Source organism: Haliotis asinina, chromosome 9 (assembly GCF_037392515.1).
Source record: "Haliotis asinina isolate JCU_RB_2024 chromosome 9, JCU_Hal_asi_v2, whole genome shotgun sequence".
Taxonomy (NCBI): Eukaryota; Metazoa; Mollusca; class Gastropoda; order Lepetellida; family Haliotidae; genus Haliotis; species Haliotis asinina.
This window is the reverse complement of record NC_090288.1, coordinates 18,231,012-18,252,088: the sequence shown is the minus strand read 5'-3', so window position 1 is coordinate 18,252,088 and position 21,077 is coordinate 18,231,012. Positions and strand designations below refer to the sequence as shown.

The following is a 21,077-nucleotide window of genomic DNA, read 5'->3' as shown; positions in this document are numbered from 1 at the left end:
TTATACTGTAATTCATTCGTTTCTGATTTTTTAAAAGTCGTTAATGTTAGGTCAACTTGTGGCCTAACCAACTGCCAAGGAGGAGAAGAAAGAAGACGGGAAGGAGCTATGTTTTCCAGCTCAATGCCAGCCGAAGGGTTTAATTCTGTGCCCGAGAGGTGGAACAAGAGAAGACTTTTTGTTGTACAAGTCCTCGTAGAGAGGATTGAAAACACAGTTATATGCAGGGTTAGATTCGTTAGAGTATAGCTTCGTGATATATTGTAAAGATAATTTTATACGACGTTGTGTAAGAGATGGTTCATCGGCTTCAACATATAGACTGTCAACAGGAGAGGTTCTAAAGGACCCAAGACAAAGTCTTAGACATTGATGATGAACAGAATCTAATACTTTTAAGTTGCTGTTGCAGGCTCCACCATATACGATGGAACCATAATCAAGTTTAGAACGGACAAGTGATCGATATAGATGGAGAAGGGTAGCTTGATCACCTCCCCATTTAGAATTTGATACCACTTTCAACAAATCAAGTGCTTTCAGGCATTTAGTTTTCAGAGATTTAATATGAGGCAGAAACGTAAGGTGTGAGTCAAAAATTAATCCCAAGAACTTGGCTTCCTTGACAACTTTAATGGGAGTGCCATCTAGAGATAGTTCAGGGTCTTTATGTGGTTTGTACTTACGACAAAAATGTATGCAATTAGTTTTCGATTTAGAAAATTTAAAGCCGTTTTCAAGACACCATTTATTTATTTTGTTTAAACATAACTGCAACTGCCGCTCTATGGTATGCATATTTTTACCACGACAAGAAATATTAAAATCATCCACAAATAAGGATCCATCAATGGAATCGTTTAAAACTTTTGATAAACTGTTGATCTTTATACTAAAAAGTGTGACTGACAAAATACTGCCTTGTGGAACACCCTGATCCTGATTGTAATGATCAGACAGGGTAGAACCCACGCGGACTTGAAATTGTCGGTTATTTAAAAATTTGCCTATGAAATGAGGCAAACGACCACGCAAACCGAAATCATGTAGATCTCTCAGAATGCCATACCTCCAGGTTGTGTCATATGCCTTCTCAAGATCAAAAAAGATAGACACAGCATGTTGCTTATTAATCAGCGCGTTTTTCACAAATGATTCTAAACGCACTAAGTGATCGACTGTACTTCTGTTTTTACGGAAACCACATTGTATATCTGTGATAAGGTTATTTGTTTCCAAGTACCAAACAAGTCGATTATTTATCATGCGTTCCATGGTCTTGCAAACACAGCTGGTTAATGAAATCGGACGATAACTGGATGGATCCGTATGATCACGTCCAGGTTTAGGTATTGGTACCACTATAGCATCACGCCACGAAGAAGGAAATTTCCCGGATGTCCAAATATCATCAAATATTGATAAGAGCGTCTCTAAACAGAATTCTGGTAAATGCTTCAGGAGTTGATAATGTATGTTATCAGCTCCTGTAGCAGTGTCATGAGCTTGATCAAGAGCAGTATGGAGTTCATGAATAGAAAATGTTTCATTATAATCTTCCCCATTATCTGAATTGAAATTAATAGTTTTCTTTTCTTCTTGTTTTTGATACTGTTGGAATTTAGGTAAATAATTAGAAGAGGAAGAGTGTTTAGCGAGGGTTTCACCCAGTTTATTCGCAATATCTGATTTATCCGTAAGTAACTGATCTCCATGTTTAAGATGATGGACTGTAGATTTAGTACCCTTACCTTTAATTTTCTGGACCATGTTCCATACCTTGGACATGGGTGTCCGTGAATTTATTTTGGATACATAATTTTGCCAAGATTGGCGTTTATTCTGTTTAAATGTACGCCGTGCTTTAGCATTTAAAATTTTAAATTTATTTAAATTATGCACCATAGGATGGCGACGGAAATAATGTTCTGCTTTTTTCCTTGCCTTCCTAGCTTGTTTGCATTCATCGCTGAACCATGGTTTTCGAATATGTGGAACTGCAGAGGACTTTGGTATACACTCATCAGCTATGGAGTTCAGTTCCTCAGAAAAACATTTAATAGCATCAGGAACGTCGATAAAACGTTCGGGTTTAAGTTTTTCAGCACACAGTGTTTCATATAAAGCCCAGTTAGCCTTTTTAAAATTCCGTCTTGATGATGGAGGAACATCAGATGGAGTTACAGCTTTTAATATAGTAGGAAAATGGTCACTTCCACAGAGGTCATCGTGGACTGACCATTCGAATTCATTTAATAGTTCTGAATTTGTAATTGACAAGTCGAGAGCAGAATAAGTCCCTGTACCAGGATGTAAATATGTGTTGGAACCATCATTATAAATACACAAATCATTGTCAGAACAAAAGTCCTCCAACAATTTCCCTTTAGTGTTTATATTTACACTACCCCAGAGTGGGTTGTGCCCATTTAAGTCTCCCATTATAATACAGGGCTTCGGGAGCTGGTCATATAGAGCTTGAAGATCAGTTTTGGCAAATGTCGAAGATGGCGAAATATAGAGGGAGCATAGCGTAAATGCTACATGTAAAGTAATTCTCACAGCAACAGCCTGCATATTAGTATTAAGTGAAACGGGGCTTTGAATAACGTTTTGTCTGACTAGAATGGATGCTCCACCAGTGGCTCTATCACCCGGAGGTGAAAAACAATGATATGTATTAAAGTGACGAAGGTCAAATGTATCTGTTTGTTTTAAATATGTCTCTTGGAGACATAACGCTGAAGGTGTAAAATCTTGGACTAATAGCTGTAATTCGTGTAAATTAGTCCTCAATCCTCTGCAGTTCCACTGTACAATATTATTGGAATAAACTATCTTTTGGGGGGATTTATTGGGGATCTACCCCGCACTCTTTTAGAGGGCGACAAGCTATGTGCCCTAGAATGGACGTTTTCAGAAACGTCCATGTCTTCAAGAGATCCGTATTTATTGAACAATTGAATTTTGTTCTGTGACCCTTTAGGAGTTCTACCACTTTGATGTTTTGAAGCATCAGGCTTTGGCTTCGGTTTACTTTTCACCGTTTGCTGACTATCAGATGTCGATTGAGACTTTGAGTGTGACTGAGATGATGATTTGTGATCATAAGACCTTGAGGTACTAGGAAGTGATTCCTCAGTCTGTGATGATATAGCAAGGTACAAATGCTGTGGAGAATCGCAATTTACCCAAGTCAAGGTAGTTTGGCAGCCTGTGGTTGATGTTGTTTTAGAGCTAGAAACCGATGATGTTTTTGCTACTGTTGCATAACTTTCTGTAAGATCAGATGTCTTTACCAGTTTTTTGGCCTCCGCAAAAGAGATATTTTGTGTAAATTTTATTTTATTGATCTCCATTTGCTCTTTCCAAATAGGACACTGTTTAGAAAAGGACGAATGGTCGCCTGCGCAATTGGTGCATTTTTTATAATCGCTGTCACAATCTTCTGTTGTGTGTGTCTTCTCACCACAGTGAGCACACACAACAGACAATGTGCAGGTAGATACACCGTGTCCATATTTCTGGCATTTAAAACACCTGAGCGGGTTGGGGATGTAGGTATCAACTTGTATGTTGCAGTAGCCTGCCTTCACTGATTTTGGAGCATTTGGACATGAGAAAGTAAACAGATACGTATTTGTTTTGACGGTTTCATTGTTTCTGCGAGTTGAAAAGCGCTTGACATATAGAACACCTTGATCCTTCATTTCCGATCCTATATCAAGCTCCGACATGTCATCAAACAATCGATCTCTATCTCTCACGATACCTTTACTTGTATTCAAGGTTTTGTGTGCAGAAACCGAGACGGGAATGCCCACGAAAGATTTAATATTCATCAGATTTGTTGCTTGCTGCTTTTTCCCACACTCGACTAGCAGGGCACCCGAACGTAAGCGTCTGATGTTCTTCACATCCCCAGCAATGCCTTCAATACCTTTGGATACAGCAAAGGGGTTCAACTTCAAAGGTGTCTTATCAGGAGTCTCAATCACAATGAAACGTGGCCAATACTCAATCGATGTAGACGGTCTATGGTCAGTATCAACAGGGTCAATATCAAGTGGACGTTTTGTTTTTTTGGTTGGAGTTTCATAAGCCATGGTTAGTGTAATACGGTTCATCATCCGAGCTCCCCACCCACCACGGAGTATCACAAGGACAATGCTAAAGTAAGCGGGCCTCCAGCTTACAGCACCAAGGATACCCGGATGATATACTCCAGCAGAAGAATTAGAAATAATTAGTCTACCAGATTGGCCCATGAGCCACCGCCTTCTGGGCATAAGACTCTAGGCAAAAATTTAGAACTTCAAAAATGCATTTTAAAATTCGAAAAGCTCAATGAACAAATAGGCCAAGACCGAAAGTAAAAAAACAAATAAAATTTGTGCAATGATATATATACTCGATGCACAGGGCTTGGCATGACCAGCCGATTGGTCGAACCGGGCCCATTCGACCACCCGTCTAGGTGAAGTAAGGGCCAAAGTGGTGTGTTGGGCAATGGAACGCAGTTAAAAGCCCCAGTGCCCTCAACCACCAGGATCCCGTCCTCCACCGACACGGGACGCAACCCACGGCAAACGGGTTGGTGGACCAAATATCCCCCCGGGTCCACTACGGGGGTGTCGGCGAGCTCTTGGCGTTACCCAGCACCCACCACGAGGAGGTGGCTCGCCACGGGTGCCTCCACTAGAGGGGAACGTAGAGCATAAAAAGGTAATTTGAAATTATAATGGTTTGTTTAAGTGACTCCCCCTTCATCTTTACTGAAAAAGGTTGTTTTTGAGACTCCACCCATTCCCATTTCAGATGATATAATCATGAGGACATGACTTTTTCTAATGGTTTCACCTACTCATACAGGATGCCAAGGATTCAAACTTCACACTGAATGGTCACACCAGTATCAGCTCTCAAGATAGTGTAAACAGTGCCAGCTTGGATATCTAAAAACAATGCTTTTGAAAGACTGAAATGGGAGTGTCCTTGGAAAAACAGTCCTGGTCAAAATCAAAAACCATCAATCCAAATAACAGTTGATTTTGATGGAAAATTATCCAATACTACGCTGAAAATTTTTGTATGATATTTTCTGAGGGCATTCCACTATCAAAGATGAACCAAATGACATATCTTTCTTTTCTTCTGCAATTTGTTTGGAGATATTAAACCCCAATATGTTGTGATGACCAGTACCTTGTTAACCACATTACTAACAAATTTGAAATTTTGGATATGGCTTTGGTAATGATTCCTTCAAAATGAAATGGATAGTTTTCTAACAATGGATGTCAAGAATATTAATTAGGCTACATGCTTATTGATCACCCCTCGTATGGTCTCGCATATACACTATCCAAAAAAGAAACGCATAGACGAGAAATCAGTTGCGAAATGTATTTTCAAACATGTATAACTCTTCCACAAATAGTCTTTTGTGCATGATTTTTACAGCAGTTTACAAGAAGGTAATGTCAATACAACCACGTGGATACTTTTTTTACAACAGAGACAATGAGCGCAATGACGACGATGTATCCTCTGAAGTCCAGACAGCATGACTGCTGTGTGTATGTACATATCTCATGGAGCTGTATGTACTGATCTTGGGCTGCCGAGGTAACTCGAGGTCTGGGGACGGTCATTTGTTATACCTGTTGGGTTGCAAGCTGGAAGCCGTGACATCTTGCTCAGACTAACATTCAGATGCCTGGCAACAGAAGATTGTTAATCTCCAGTATGCCTTTTTGAATGGCGATGTTCTGAGTTGGAGATTCAAGACATGGCGTGGTGACTTGACCATGAAACTCCTTCAAAACGAATGCCAATTTCTGAAAGTAATCTTGATTTTTATTGCCAGACAGTGAATGCTCTTTGCTGCACTATGTCAACTGGAGGAGATTTCTGTTGCGTTGTGGCATTGCCTTTCTAATCCTTGTAAGAAACCTTGAAATGTTGAAAATCAACATTGTGAGGTGAAATCGATTTTTTACTTTTCTGTTGTGTAAAATGATATTATCAACACTTTTGTTACATATTTTGACAATTGTTTGAACACAATAGGTAACTAATAGATTTTTAATGTGTATTTGTATATGTATTTATATTTTTTCTATCTCATTTTATGCACTTTCTAAGGGTCGTTATGACCCTTGAGTAGAAATAACTAGGAAGAAAGTTTTTCTGCTTCTTCTAACACCTTGCCTAAACAAACCTCAGCTCCATATAAAAATCGTGGTGACTATGTGACTCGCAGTTGTCTTTGCTCTCAGGTGCTGAAATTGTGTTTATGATAGAGGTTCTTTTCTGCTATATCTCTTTATCCCCTCAGTTATTTCTAAATAGATATGATGTAGGAATAAGTCAAATGAATAAAGAAAGATAACTCAGGAGTTTTGACAAATTCTATGAGAAATAATGAGGATGTATTAAAGAGGATGGGTTAGGAAGAAGCACATGCGAAAGGATTCTTTGTGATGTAACAGACTTTTCTGTGGAGGATTTGCCACCCAAAATACCCTGAAGAATAGTAGGTCCATGCAGAACTATTGATTTTTACCTTATCTCGCATTACTTCTTAATGAATTTACTGTTGATGAAGATGTGTGATGGAAATTTGAAGAGAAGTTGTTCCAACTACATGAACCGCCATATTGCCATCACACTGCGCCACATAACCGAGAAAGTGCTGACGTCACAAGTCTTCACATTACTGCTTGTCATACAGGCAGTGTGATTTGCTCTGGGATGAAACTTGCAACTTTACATGTTTTGTATGTGTTTTTGTCGTTTTTCGTTTTGATAGTTTCTTCCGAAACTGTTTGCGCTTTCTCCCTTTAGTCTTAATTTGAAGAGAAGTATCCTGTGTATTTGTCTGGTCTGCACATCATTTATTGGGTACACGCTGCGTCTTTGCAGTTGTTTTTCCTTTTCAGCCATGCTGGGTTCAATACGCGGGAACACGTGTACGGCCTTGGGTTTCGCTCTGTTGTTCGTGTATTATTCTTTGATAAATTCTTTTGGGCTATTGTTAAAATTACTACCTAACTTTGTGCTTTACTAGGTCTTCAGAAGAAAGTAGGGAATACCTATTGTTATTATTATTTTTACAGATTAGAATGAAAATGCAGCAGAGAGGGTTCGGGTGATCCTGGCACAGTCAGGCTGGTCAAGCTCATCATCAGCTCAGGGCCCTCGCCCCCTCTACACGCAGCCCAGACAGCGAATGGGACTTCTCCCAGGAAACACTGCCTAGTCGAACCCACCAAGAACTTTCCGGAGAATATGGAGGCTCCCCAACACTGCAGCCTTCTGCATTACCCAGATTGTCAGAAGGGCTGTGCTCCCAGTGGAGAACCCGGGCACTCTCCTGATCTGCGCCAAGAGATCAGGAGGTACCAAACCAAGGGCACCGAGAACAATGGGGAGCCTGACGACAGTGTACTTGGGATGCAAGCGAGACATTTCAAAGGCGAGGTCCGCATATTTATCATGCTTCTCCTGAATCTTGCCAATCACATTGCTGTCAAAAGGGACAGAAAATTCAATGATATAAATAATTTCATTGGCTTTATCAAAAAGGACAAGATCAGGTTTGTTGGCTGGAATTCGTCTCAGGCTGTATAATGGCCTATTCCAGAGAAGTTTGTAGCTGGCATTTTCCAGAACGCCCTGGACATGTTCAGGGTCGTACCATGGATGGACCTCGGAGTCAAAGCTACAGGCATGGCGGAGACGATAGTAAAAGCAGCGAGCCATGCCATCATGTCTTTTAAGATATGCTGTTTGTGACAAGGAAGGGCATCCACTGACAAGGTGTTGGACAGTCTCTGTGAATTCATTGCAAAGACGACATTTCATATTGATATTTTCTTTAAGAATCACATTCTGGTGATTGCGAGTGGGAAGTGACTGGTCCTGAGCAGCAAAAAGGAAGCCCTCAGTTTCACATTTGAGACCAGCCGACTTCATTCAGGCGAAGGAGTCGTTTGGATTGCTGTTCTGTTCCACACACTGCATGTACACTCGATGCAATGGTTTCTCAGACAGCTTCTCCACAAAGGACCGACTCTGAGCAGATTTGGTGAATGACTTCAACTGGTTTACTCCCATCACTGAACCGCCCAGCAGTATATCGCCATCAACAAAATCAATTTCAATTTCAGATTGTGTCCAACAACCCTGGCACGCTTAAAATAGCTGTGGAATTCCTTGCTTTCATCGTGAGTCTTGACGTGCATCACCAGAGGATCATCCGATAAATAAATATGTGCAAAAGTACACAATAAAATTCTGTCATGAAGAGCTTCCACATTAATAAAAAAAACCCCCGACTTCCAGAATTGATTGGCATATATAAACGATTAATAGAGGAACGAGGGTGGTGTGCTCTGTTATCAGACATGATCCTTCTGGGTCAGTTGGTCAAGACTCTGGATGTCTTGTTTTGTCCAATCAACTACTCCAAAGGAGTAGGAGAGGACTGGCACAGCAAAAGTATTGGTGGCTTTGACCTTGTTTCGAGCATTTAGCTCGGAGCTCCAGATTTTCTTTAAACGAGATTTATACTCGGCCCGAAGTTTATCTTGAATCTGGGCATTTTGGAGCTTGTCTCAAACTTGCATTCCAAGATAGGTGTAGGCCTGATCTTCCACAAGATGCTCCCCCTTGTAACTTGACCGATCCATCATTGGTTACCTTGCCACGTTTCAAATGAAGAGTATTACATTTGTCAAGTCCAAATGTCATGCCAATATCATTAGAAAAGGACTCGACAAGGAGAACCTGTTCTTTCAAATTGGTCTCTCCTTTGGCAAGGAGCTCGATGTCATCCATGTAGAGGAGATGAGTAAGAGGTGTTGGGGATCTGTGCTGAAGAGGTCCGGGATGGTACCCTTCCTCCCTGTTGAGCAGAAAACTCAAACAAAAAAGCACTGAAGGAGTACTGAAGGAGTCCCCCTGAAATATTCCCGTTCTGATTGGAATAGATTCCGAAGTCTGCACCTGCCCTTGCGAGAACATCTCAAGTTGAGTCGACCAGCAACTCATTAAAGACTTGAGTAAATCAAGTAGTCGTTCAGGGAGGACAATACACTGAAGAGACTTCAGAATCCATTCATGAGGGACAGAGTCATATGCCTTTTTGTAGTCTATCCAGCACATGGAGAGGTTGCGGTGGTATGTTTTAGCCTCCTCCAAAATCATTTTCTGTACAAGATGTTGATCCTTGCACCCCCCCAACATCCCTTTCTCGCCCCCTTCTGCTCTCTGTAAATTATGTCATTAGAAGAGCAGTAAGATGACACGAGGTTTGTCAAACACCCTGTGAATAATTTGTATTGAGTATTTAGACATGTGATAGGGCGGAAGTTTTTGGGATCAGTCAAGTCTCCTTTTTTGGGAAGGAGTATTGTGCGACCTTTGCAGAACCACGGAGGATCATCACCTGTGTCCACAAGAGAATTAAAACAGTGAAGTAATGGTGTTTGGACACAGGGAAACAGTTTCCAAAACCGGTTTCGAATGCCATCAGGCCCTGGAGCTGTATTAGATTTGACTTATTAATGACACTTTTCAGGCAGTCTGGTGAGATTTAACAGACAAACGACCTAGTTACTTTCTCATGCATTGCATGGTCATAATCATCGACCCATGGTGCCTCCAGGTTACAGTCGCCGGGTATAGACCACAACTGTTTCCAGAACCTTTCATTGGCAGCCATGGGAGGCCGTTTGTCATGCTCATCAACACCACTTGTCTTGAGTTGCCTGTAAAATTGCTTTTCATTATTTCTGAATAGTTTATTTTCTTTGATAAATTTGTTTCTCTTTTTCCATTTTTTCTTTCTTTCAGTCCAAATTTTTATTTTTGCCTTGAGGGAATCGACAATTTGGAGAAGTACCTTTTCTCTTGTTGTCTTGTACTGTAATTTTAATTTTCTCCAAATTGCCTTTTGACGTTTAGATATGGGATTCCCTGATGACCTTAATTTCAGGCACAGCTCTATCCAGGAAATATATTTTCTAGTTTCAGTTAATTTTACTTGAAACCGGTTTTTCATTGGTTTATTTTTCTTAGTAATCGGACATTTTTCTTTGGAAACTGTGTGAAGTTCCTCCAAAGTTCGAGCGGCAGCATAGACAGAACAATTTACTCCATGTAATGAACAGTCCGCGGGGAGTGTTAGAGAGATAATTTCATTAAGTAAATCAATTTCATTTTTGGGAAAAGACACGTTTACTTGTTTAATTGGCCTCCGTTTCTCTAAAGGTAAATTACAAATTTCCTTATAAATAGATGTAAACAAAATATAAACAGGATTTTCGGTAAGGTCTGCAATTGAAGAAGAGGAAGAGTGAGGGTCCAAAATTTCGGGGCCAATTGGCTCTTTCTGAGAAGAGTTTCCATCAGGAAGAGGAAAGAGGTTGACGCGGACGTCCATCAGAAGTTTTGGGTCTGCTGCCACTTGAGCACTTTGCTCTTGCAAAGGTTCCTGACGGGCACCAGTTTTGGATTTAACTGGCTCACGGGGCATTAGATGTTTAAGCCGCCGGAGTTGATCTCGGAGATTTTGCTCCGTCAGGTAGGCGTACATGGACATGGCATTGTCCCAATGCAGCTTCAGCGACTTGCCATTAATACGTGGATTATCAGACCATCCAGTCGCCATCGCACACTCAAGTAGTGTGGCTTTTAGATGTTGTGACCAAGATATTCTTGGCCGGGTTCTGTGCCTTCCCCTGGGGCAAGTCCCATCTCCAGTAAGGTTGGTTTGACTACCGGAGGAAGGCTGACTGGGCTGCAGAGTTGAAAGATTGAAGTCTTCTTGGCTGTCTGTAACCCAGTGAAAAACGGCATCGGGGGGTCAGCCCTAACTGGGTGAAGTACATTCAGTTCAGGGAATAAATTCCCCTATCTGGGCCCACCACGGAGAGGCGTATTATTATTTGTTCGATTTTTGTACCAGCTCTCTTGACCTAGGCACCCGTGGCGAGCCACCTCCTCGTGGTGGGTGCTGGGTAATGCGAAGAGCTCGCCGACACCCCCGTAGTGGACCCGGGGGGATATTTGGTCCACCAACCCGTTTGCCGTGGGTTGCAGCCCTGTGTCGGTGGAGGAAGGGATCCTGGTGGTTGAGGGCAACAGGGGCCTGCAACCGTGTGCCTGTTGCCTAACACACCACTTTGGCCCTGACTTCACCTAGACGGGTGATAGAATTGGCCCGATTCTATCAATCGGCTGGTCACGCCAAGCCCTGCGCATGGTGAATATACTTGCAGAATACATTAGCAATGGGTCTTGTTTTTCTGATCTAGAATGTATTAATTTTTATCACATGAACTTGCCTAGAGTCCTATGCCAGAAGGCGGTGGCTCATGGGCCAATCTGGTGATATTAGTCCTCTGAAATCTGTGACTCTTGGGAATGATGTCATGGGCCGAACCAGCCTGACATTTATTCTTTTAGTTTTTCATAGGATTTCAAGTCTTTATCTCTTGAGTATAACACCTCTGTATCCCTGGTGTCAGCATCTCGGAGATCCGGTGCTATTTGACACCGTCCTTGTTGACACTCCATGGTGGGTGGGGAGCAGAGATGCTGAATCATTTACTTTCGCCATGGCACTATCACATGCTGGTTCAACTCGTTCAGACAAGAAAAGACGTTTTGAGGATTTGGATTCCTCAGCTGGACAAAATTCTGACAGTGATTCCTGGCCACGATTTCTAGTCATTGAGGCTACTGATTTCCTTCCAATAAAACTAAATCTGTTTGCCATTTCAAAGGCCATTATTTCTGGCATTTGCGCAGTGGTTCACTCCCTGTGGAGTGTGCACGGAGGCAGCAATCTCTCAATTTGCTATCAATAAAAACATTTGCTAATATTGAGGTTGCTGTGTCTGTGCACAGAACACTAAACTCTTGTCGAGGCATTGTTCGTGACAGGGCTCGTTGCTTGTCCGACATGTCTGAAGAAGAAATTGCTACAGAGTTAAAGGATCAGATGGTAACTTCAGTAAAACGTTTCATGATAAGGAAAGATGGTTCAGTTATCAATACAAATACATATCTGATGACATTTGCTCGATCATCACTTCCGGAGTCGATAAAGGGAGGCTATTTCAACATCAGGGTGGAGGTGTATGTCCCCACTCCACTTCGATGTTACAAATGTCAAAAGTTTGGACATGGCTCCAACTCTTGTCGCAACTCTGCAATATGTCATCGTTGTGGTGACAAACATGATGGCACTAACTGTCAGGAGGATTTCAGATGTTGCAACTGTGATGGTAGACATGCTGCATCATCAAAGTATTGTCCAGTGTGGCAAATGGAATCCCAAATTATGAAAATATAATGTCAATATTTCTTACTTGGAGGCAAAGAAATTGTTAAAAATTCAGGCGACACCCCAACTGACTAAAAGCTACTCGGCTACATTATCTCGATCTGTGATAACTTCATCCGTTTCTTGTCAGACAGACTTGACATGGGTCAAGTCTGAAAACCCTGTTTTGTCATCAACTTCTCCATCCCCAAAACTTACTGCCTCAGTTACTATGTCGACGTCTGGATCTCAGACAGACATTCCAACTGAGCCATCACAAACGACTTCCTCACAACGTACCATTTCACAGTCATCCAGTGATATGTCCAAAAAGAAGAAAGGCAAAAAATTAAATAGAAACGTACCATCTACTGTGTCTTCTCCTTCAGAGGTCCCTCTTCAAAATTCATTTGGACCTCTCGATATGGAAATCACTCTGTCCCCGCAGGATAGCTATTCCTCCCATTCACGAGAACGTTCACCCATTGAGGCACCATGACTCAACTGACCAATATAATCCAGTGGAATTGCAGAGGATTGAAGAATAACTTCAATGAGATCCACTTGTTGATACAGGATTTTAAACCGTCAGCATTATGTCTTCAGGAGACATATATGAAAAATACAGATACGTTCCATTTATGACAATATAGTGATTATCACTCTTTTTCTCCTCCAGGAGATAAAGCAACTGGAGGTGCTTCTATTTTGGTTCATCAGAGCGTCATCCATAGCCCTGTCGCTCTGAATACACATTTACAAACTGTTGCTGTTCGTCTTACTCTGCACATGGCACTGACATTGTGCAGCTTGTATATACCTCCCTCGTCAAATATTCAACATTCAGATCTTCAAAATTTATATGATCAGCTTCCGAAACCATGTCTTATCATGGGCGATCTTAACGGGCACAACCCACTTTGGGGTAGTGTCACCACAAATACTAAAGGTAAAATCCTTGATGAATTCATTTCCGATAATAATTTATGCATTTTCAATGACGATTCAGCTACTTACCTACATCCAGCTACGGGAACGTATTCTTCCCTGGATATATCATTTGCCGACTCAAATTTATGTAATGAATTCGAATGGGAGGTGCATGATGACCTATGTGGGAGTGATCACTTCCCAACAATTCTTAAAGGCATTATCCCTGGGGATGATCCACCCTCATCCAGAAGGAACTTCAAGAAGGCTGACTGGTCCTTGTATAAAACACTTTGTATTGATCATTTAAAACCTGATGTTTTTGTAAACAGCGAAGATCCTATACAGCTGTTTTCAGATATAATCAATAACATTGCTGACCAAACTATCCCCAAGTCCTCTGCACTTCCACATATTCGCAAACCATGGTTTACTAATGACTGTAAACAGGCCAGGAAGAGTATAAAACACTTTGTATTGATCATTTAAAACCTGATGTTTTTGTAAACAGCGAAGATCCTATACAGCTGTTTTCAGATATAATCAATAACATTGCTGACCAAACTATCCCCAAGTCCTCTGCACTTCCACATATTCGCAAACCATGGTTTACTAATGACTGTAAACAGGCCAGGAAGAGTAGGAGGAAAGCGGAAAAGTATTTTCGCCGCCACCCTACAGTACATAATTTAGATAGAGTAAAAATTTTAAATGCCAAGGCTCGACGCACTTTTAAACAGAGTAAGCGTCTGTCTAGGAGGAACTATGTTTCCAAAATTAATTCCCGTACACCTATGTCTAGAGTGGAATATGATACAAAGAATTAACGGCAAAGGTTCCAGATCTACTGTTCATCATCTGAAGGATGGTGACCGGTTATTAACTGATAAATCTGATATTGCCAACAAGCTTGGTGAAACTCTCGCCAAACATTCTTCTTCGTCCAATTACGTACCTGAATTTCAACACTACCAGAAACAGCAGGAGAAGAAGAGAATAAATTTTACCTCAGAAAATGGCGAAGACTATAATGAATTATTTTCATTACATGAGCTACACACTGCCCTTGAGCAAGCTCATGATACAGCGCCAGGAGCTGATGATATTCACTATCAGCTCCTGAAACATTTGCCCAAATCATGTTTGGAAACAATGATAAATATTTTTGATTCAATATGGACTTCGGGAAATTTCCCGTCTTCTTGGCGTAATGCTATTGTAGTTCCTATTCCAAAACCTGGCCGGGATCATACTGATCCGTCGAATTATAGACCAATTTCTTTAACGAGTTGTGTCTGTAAAACCATGGAGCGTATGGTAAACAATCGATTAATATGGTTTCTTGAAACTAACAACCTTATCACAAATATTCAGTGTGGTTTCAGGAAGAATCGTAGTACCATTGATCATTTGGTACGTTTAGAATCCTTTGTAAAAAATGCATTTATCAATAAGCAACATGCTGTATCGATCTTTTTTGATCTCGAGAAAGCATACGATACCACCTGAAAGCATGGCATTTTAAAGGATTTACATGGTTTCGGTTTAAGGGGTCGTTTACCTCTTTTTATATCGCAGTTTTTACAAGGCAGGCAATTTCAAGTCCGAGTAGGTTCTACCCTGTCTGATCATTACAATCAGGATCAGGGTGTTCCGCAAGGTAGCATTTTGTCTGTGACCTTATTTAGTATCAAGATCAACAGTTTATCCAAGGTTTTAAATGATTCAATAGATGGATCACTTTTCGTGGATGATTTTAATATTTCCTGTCGCGGTAAGAATATGCATACTATTGAACGGCAACTGCAATTATGTTTAAACAAAATAAATAAATGGTGTCTTGAGAATGGTTTTAAATTTTCTAAGACAAAAACTAATTGCATCCATTTCTGCCGTAAGTATAAACCACATAAGGACCCGGAATTATTTTTAAATGGCACTCCTATCAAAGTCGTTAAGGAGGCCAAGTTCTTAGGTTTGATTTTCGACTCTCATTTAACTTTTCTTCCGCATATCAAATCCCTGAAAACTAAATGCCTGAAGGCACTTGATCTATTGAAAGTTGTGTCAAACTCAAAATGGGGAGGGGATCAAGCTACTCTCCTGCACCTATACCGTTCACTTGGCCGTTCGAAGCTTGATTATGGCTACATCATTTATGGTGGAGCCTGTAAAAGCAATCTAAAACTCCTTGATTCTATCCACCACCAAGGTCTGAGACTTTGTCTTGGGTCGTTCCGAACTTCTCCTATTGACAGTCTCTATGTCGAAGCCGATGAACCATCTCTTACACAGCGCCGTATCAAATTAGCTTTACAATATATTACAAACCTATACTCTAACGAATCCAACCCTGCTTTTAACTGTGTTTTCAATCCTCTTTATGAGCATTTATACAACAAAAAGCCTTCTCTTGTTCCGCCTCTTGGGCACAGAATTAAACCATTCATTTCTGCTGCCAGCATTGAGCTGAAAAGTATGGCACCTTCTCGTCTTCTTTCTTCTCCTCCTTGGCAATTAGTGAGGCCACAAGTTGACCTCACATTAACAATGTTCAAAAAATCAGACACAAACGAATTACAATATAAACAACAGTTTATGCAATTAAAAAATAATTATAGTACATACAAATCCTTATTTACAGATGGGTCCAAGGATGGTGGCACAGTTGCTTGTGCCACTGTCATTGGATCCAGAACAGTATCTTCTCGATTACCTGATAACAGCTCTATTTTCACTGCAGAAGCAAACACAATATTAACGGCACTTCAATATATTCAAAGACATCCTAATCATGTACAGTATATAATTTTTTCTGACTCTCTTTCTTGCCTTCAGGCTATTAAAAATTTGTCTTGTAAACATCCACTTTTAATTGACATAATTGAATTGTATAATGATCTTGCAACTGGCCAGTGCGACATCGTCTTTTGTTGTTTACCCAGCCATGTAGGTATTTCTGGGAATGCAATGGCCGATCTTGCTGCTAAAAAGAAATTGATTTTCTTATTGAATTGTAATTGATATGTTCTGTAGATAGTTGTATTTTAATGATTGGTAGTTTAAATTAGTAACTTAGATTGTTAGTGGCTGTACCCTCATAGGGGGTTGAAGTATTGTAAAATTATTGTCCTCCTGAGATGGTACGTTTTTAATCGTAGAATATTTGTTGTTTTAAGTAATGGCTAAATTTCAGGATAATCGCCAATAGCTGAGGGGATGGTGTAAATCCAGCTAGGGTTCATGCAGGTAGCAGAAGTAATGTAAGTCCCCATGGACCTTAGTATGGTGATCTACCTTCAGTTGTTGGCGATCTATAGCCCCGGTTTTATGTTGTATTGTCTTCTTTAATTCCAATGTTTTAACTTTCAATGCTAGTTTTATGTTCTGTGATACTCTAGTGTTTTTACTGTCCTTCGCTGACAGGTTTTACTTTTTCTCTTTTCTCATCTTAACATTGCTATAACTTATATTGTTCTCGTCACGATATGGCTGCAATATTGCCGATGTGACGTTAAATGTTAACTCACTCACTCACTCTCCTGACCTAGCCATCACCACAACTCCTGGTTAAATTTCTCCTTTTTTCTGCATATCACTGTTGCCTTACAGCATATTTGGTAGCTTTGAACTTGGTTTTGGTAGTTCCTGAGGACGGGAAGATGACCAAGGTTCCAGAATTGCAAGCTTTGCTGTGTTCTTTTTGTCTGGTGGATCAGAAGGCCAAGCACAGGCCGCCCACGTGGGACCTGAATGTGTTGCTTAGTCTCTTACAGGAGGCGCCGTTTTAGCCACTTACATCTTGTCTTTTTACAACCTTACCAAGAAGACTGGCCATGGTAGCTAGGGTGAGTGAGCTGCATGCCCTGGGTGTCATTCTTGTTCATTTTGAATGGACCCCCACATGGAGCACTCCACCCAGGACTGTACTGGGACTTTTATTGCACAAACTCAACTCCCTGGACAGCCCAACAGGTCTTTAATGATTCCTCCTCTCTCTTTGATTGTGGGATCTGGGGATGACGCAGAACTTAATTTATGTCTGATATGTGCACTTTGGTGTTTTCTCCGTTGGTCTGTGTCATGTTACATGATTTATTTCGTTTCGCAAAAGTGAACACTTTTAAATATGAAGGAGTTGTCCCCCCTGGCACGAACTTGGCGCTTAAGAAAAACATGGATGTGTAACCTGGTTATGAAGATTAATAAAAAAACATGTGTTGGACCCTCAGCTTATCATTTTATCACGAGGACAAAGCATGACAGTCTCAGGCTCATTGTGGTGTGAAGAAGCGATTTTGCATTCGTGTCTCCAAGTCAGATATGGCAGAAGTTAGTCGTAGCACTTTGGCGTTGTGGGTTTTAGCCACCATCCTCCAGGCCTATGAAGCTGCTATCTTTGACCCTCCTTAGACTAACGATCCCTCAATGGATCAGAGCAGTTGCATCCACGACGGCCCTTTTCAGATCTTTACATTCCGACCCCTTAAATACTGAAATAAGTGAAACAAGTACCAAAACAAAACTTCATTTCCTGTAAAGAATAACAAACCTTTTTTAGCAACTAGTCAACACCATTTACCAAATTTCACTTGTGACTAGATACATACTCATTACATACTAGGCTCATTCTCAGCCTTGAGAATGACACACAACTTATATATCAGTCTTGTCAATGGAGAAGTTGTCATTTTTACTTCCACTGTACGTAGAAACCCTCTCTTGTCTGCAAGTACCTTGATAATACGTCCAAGACTCCATTAATTTCTTGGAGGGTTGCCTTTAATTAAGACAATGTCTTTTAACAGCAACATTGCGATGAGGACTTATCCATTTCTGATGTTCTTGCAAGGATGTTAGATACTCTTGTGGCCATCTTTTCCAGAAGATATTCGTGGTGTACTGTCTCTGTTTCCACCTTCGGCGTGTGTAGCAGTCACTCTTTGAGTACAGCCCTGGAGGCAGTGTTTCTCCACTACGAAGTAGGAGAATTTAGGTGGGTGTCAGAGGTGACAACTCATTGATGTCACTTGAAACTGTTGTTATGGGTCTGTTGTTCACAACAGATTCAGTTTCAGAGAAGAGTGTATGAATTCATCCATTTTTAAAACTTGTGAATGAACCAGGGAGTACATGATCTTCCTCACTGTTCTTATCATTTTTTCCCATGCTACTCTGAAGTGGGAACCCATTGGCGTGTTAAAGTCCCTCATTACTCCCTTCTGTAGCTTTTGCTGGTGTATTTGATGAATATTCCACCGCTTTCTCGTTTGCTTCCAGTAAAGTTGGTACCATTATCAGACCAGATCTTTTTGGGACACATATGTCTTGCAATAAACTGACGAATTGCATTGATGCATGATGATGCGTCAAACTGAGATGTAACTTCAAGATGAATGCCTCAGGATGCCAAACAAGTAAACGCCACTCCATAACATTTGACATTGCTACGTCCTCATTTAATGGGAGATGGACAAAAGGAATCCACTCTGACTCTCATGAATGGTGCTTCATCACAAGATACTCTATCAACCGTTGTGTAGTGTCTCGGGTATGTATGATTGACGGGGTACTCTTTAGAAGAAACATGGGAATGTCTTCTTTGGTCTCTAATGGGATTTCATCAGAACCTGTTGCCAGGATATCTGGATAGAATGTTCTCTGTCCGTTAGATGTCCTCTATCATTTGGCCTGTTAATTTTGAAAATCTTTCAGTCTGTCAAAGTTCTGCATTACTGTCTTGAGACAATTGGGAGTTATGTGGTCGACTGGAACAAGACATATGTTATGTATGATCTTACAGTGACTGACAGCCGAGATGAAGCTGTGCTGTGTTTGGGTGAGGTATTATCAGAGGCTAAGGACTTTGTTCCAGGTGATTTCCACTTTAGAACATGAGAAAGCACAAAATGTGAGATAAGATGAGCATTATAAATATATCCAAAAAGCTAGCTGAATTCGACAATATCGACGACTGCATTGATAGCGCTATATCGGGGAGGTACGTGCGTGATTGGAGTGCACAAACAGTTTCATCGGTAGGGCTGATGCCCAGTTCCCGTCAGGAGATGGTTTATTGACAATTGAAATCCTGAAGTTAGGTTATGAAAAGAGCAAATAAACATCGATATTTTTGCCCAAGATTGTTAATACCACTTCAGATGCAAAATCGATTGCCTGTTTAACAAAAAATAGCTAAGGAAATCCACGGAGATCAGTCATCTGCTGTTGATAGGTCATGTATTAAACAGGAAACCATGTGATCAAAACAGTCTCTCGCAGTGCGGAGGTAAAAGTATGGCTCATTGTAGAAAGCACATACAAAATACTCAGATGTGGCAAACGATGTCACCAACGCTATTCTTGTAGGAAACACATGATATTTTTGTGTGAAATAGATGAATATATCTGTATCTAATCAAGAGTAGCAAAAACAAAACTTTAAATGATGTTTGAGATAAAAATTATGTTTTTTTCTTACGTTGTCAAAAACCCCTAACATCAGGATAAACAAAATAGGTACAATTTCTATATTCCACTTAGAAAAACAGTTACAATCAATTAGGGAAGGGAATAAATGTCCTTGTTAACCGGGTTAAGACTTTGCAGTGGTTACTGACTGTATTGTATTTGAATACATGACACATTTTATTAATAGCATGTTTATTATATATATATATATTTTTTGCAGAGGCTAATGTGAACAGTCGGTTCAAGAAAGTTTCAGCTGATGAGGTAATGATAGTGAATGTCACGAAGGAAGATGCCATGGTGATCCAGTGTAATGCCACCAACAAGCTTGGCTACATCTGGGGGGACGTCTACCTGAACGTACTCTGTAAGTATCAACTAAATCCACAGGAGACGGTGGGGTAGAAGTGGTGGACACCAATCTATTTTGTTGACTATGGGGTGGTCAGACTTGGGGAGCTGAACAGGGGCATTTCATTGTACCCTGGTGGTATGGGTCAATGTCTATACCACCAACCACTGAATTTTCTGTCCAGGCTTTAAGTATTAATGTAGTTTAAATATTTCTGAGGGTATTACACAGCGTAATCTGATAATTATTGATGTTTATTATGTTTATTGCATGGTTATTCAGTATTCTTGTATTTTTATTATTTGATCGACAGCTTTCTGCTCATTCTCAATGTTATATTTTGAAGTTTATTTTCATGAATATATGCAGTCTGTACTAGAGGTGTTGTGGCATTACACAACAAGCACATCTTATGGCCTTGTAAACATTCTATGTATTATCTGATAATTGATTTTATGTTTATGATATGATTAATGAACATTCTTTTATTTTGATTTCATTGAAATCATCATGCCCATTGCTTGCCATTTGCTCATTATTAATGTGTTCTTTTTCTAAGTTCATATTTATGAATATATCATGCAGTCTGTACTAGAAGTGTTGTGGCATTACACAACAAGCACACCTTATGTTCTTATAAACATTGTATTCATTGTCGGAATATAATTGATGTTATGTTTATGGTATGGTTATTGTATATTCTCTTATTTTTATTTCATTAAGATCATATTGATGTTCCCTGAGAGTCCTATGTTCATGAGTAATGGTGTGTTTTGAAGGCCATGTTCATAAATATACATTGCAGTCTATTAGGTCTGACTTGGCCAAGGTTGTCAACATAGTCAAAATGAACCTAAATATTAGTGATGTGTAATACATGTGTGTGACGGGATGAAATATTTGTACATGTTTAGGGTGTATTCCTTAGTTTTTAACTTAATTAAATATTCAGTGTAGTGTATTTCAAATGTTGTATGCTTCTCTGAT

At 40.3% G+C, this 21,077-nt stretch overlaps 1 protein-coding gene across 1 annotated transcript in view; it reads left to right on the top strand.

Moving 5' to 3' along the window:
* LOC137296796 (neuroglian-like) overlaps nt 1-20,159 on the top strand; it is a 57,926-nt gene extending 37,767 nt beyond the window's left edge. The window contains exon 9 of the mRNA XM_067828653.1: nt 19,959-20,159. Within this exon, the coding sequence (XP_067684754.1) occupies nt 19,959-20,143 (185 nt within the window). The 3' untranslated portion in view covers nt 20,144-20,159. The remainder of the gene's footprint in view (nt 1-19,958) is intronic.
* Nucleotides 20,160-21,077: the final 918 nt, after the last annotated feature.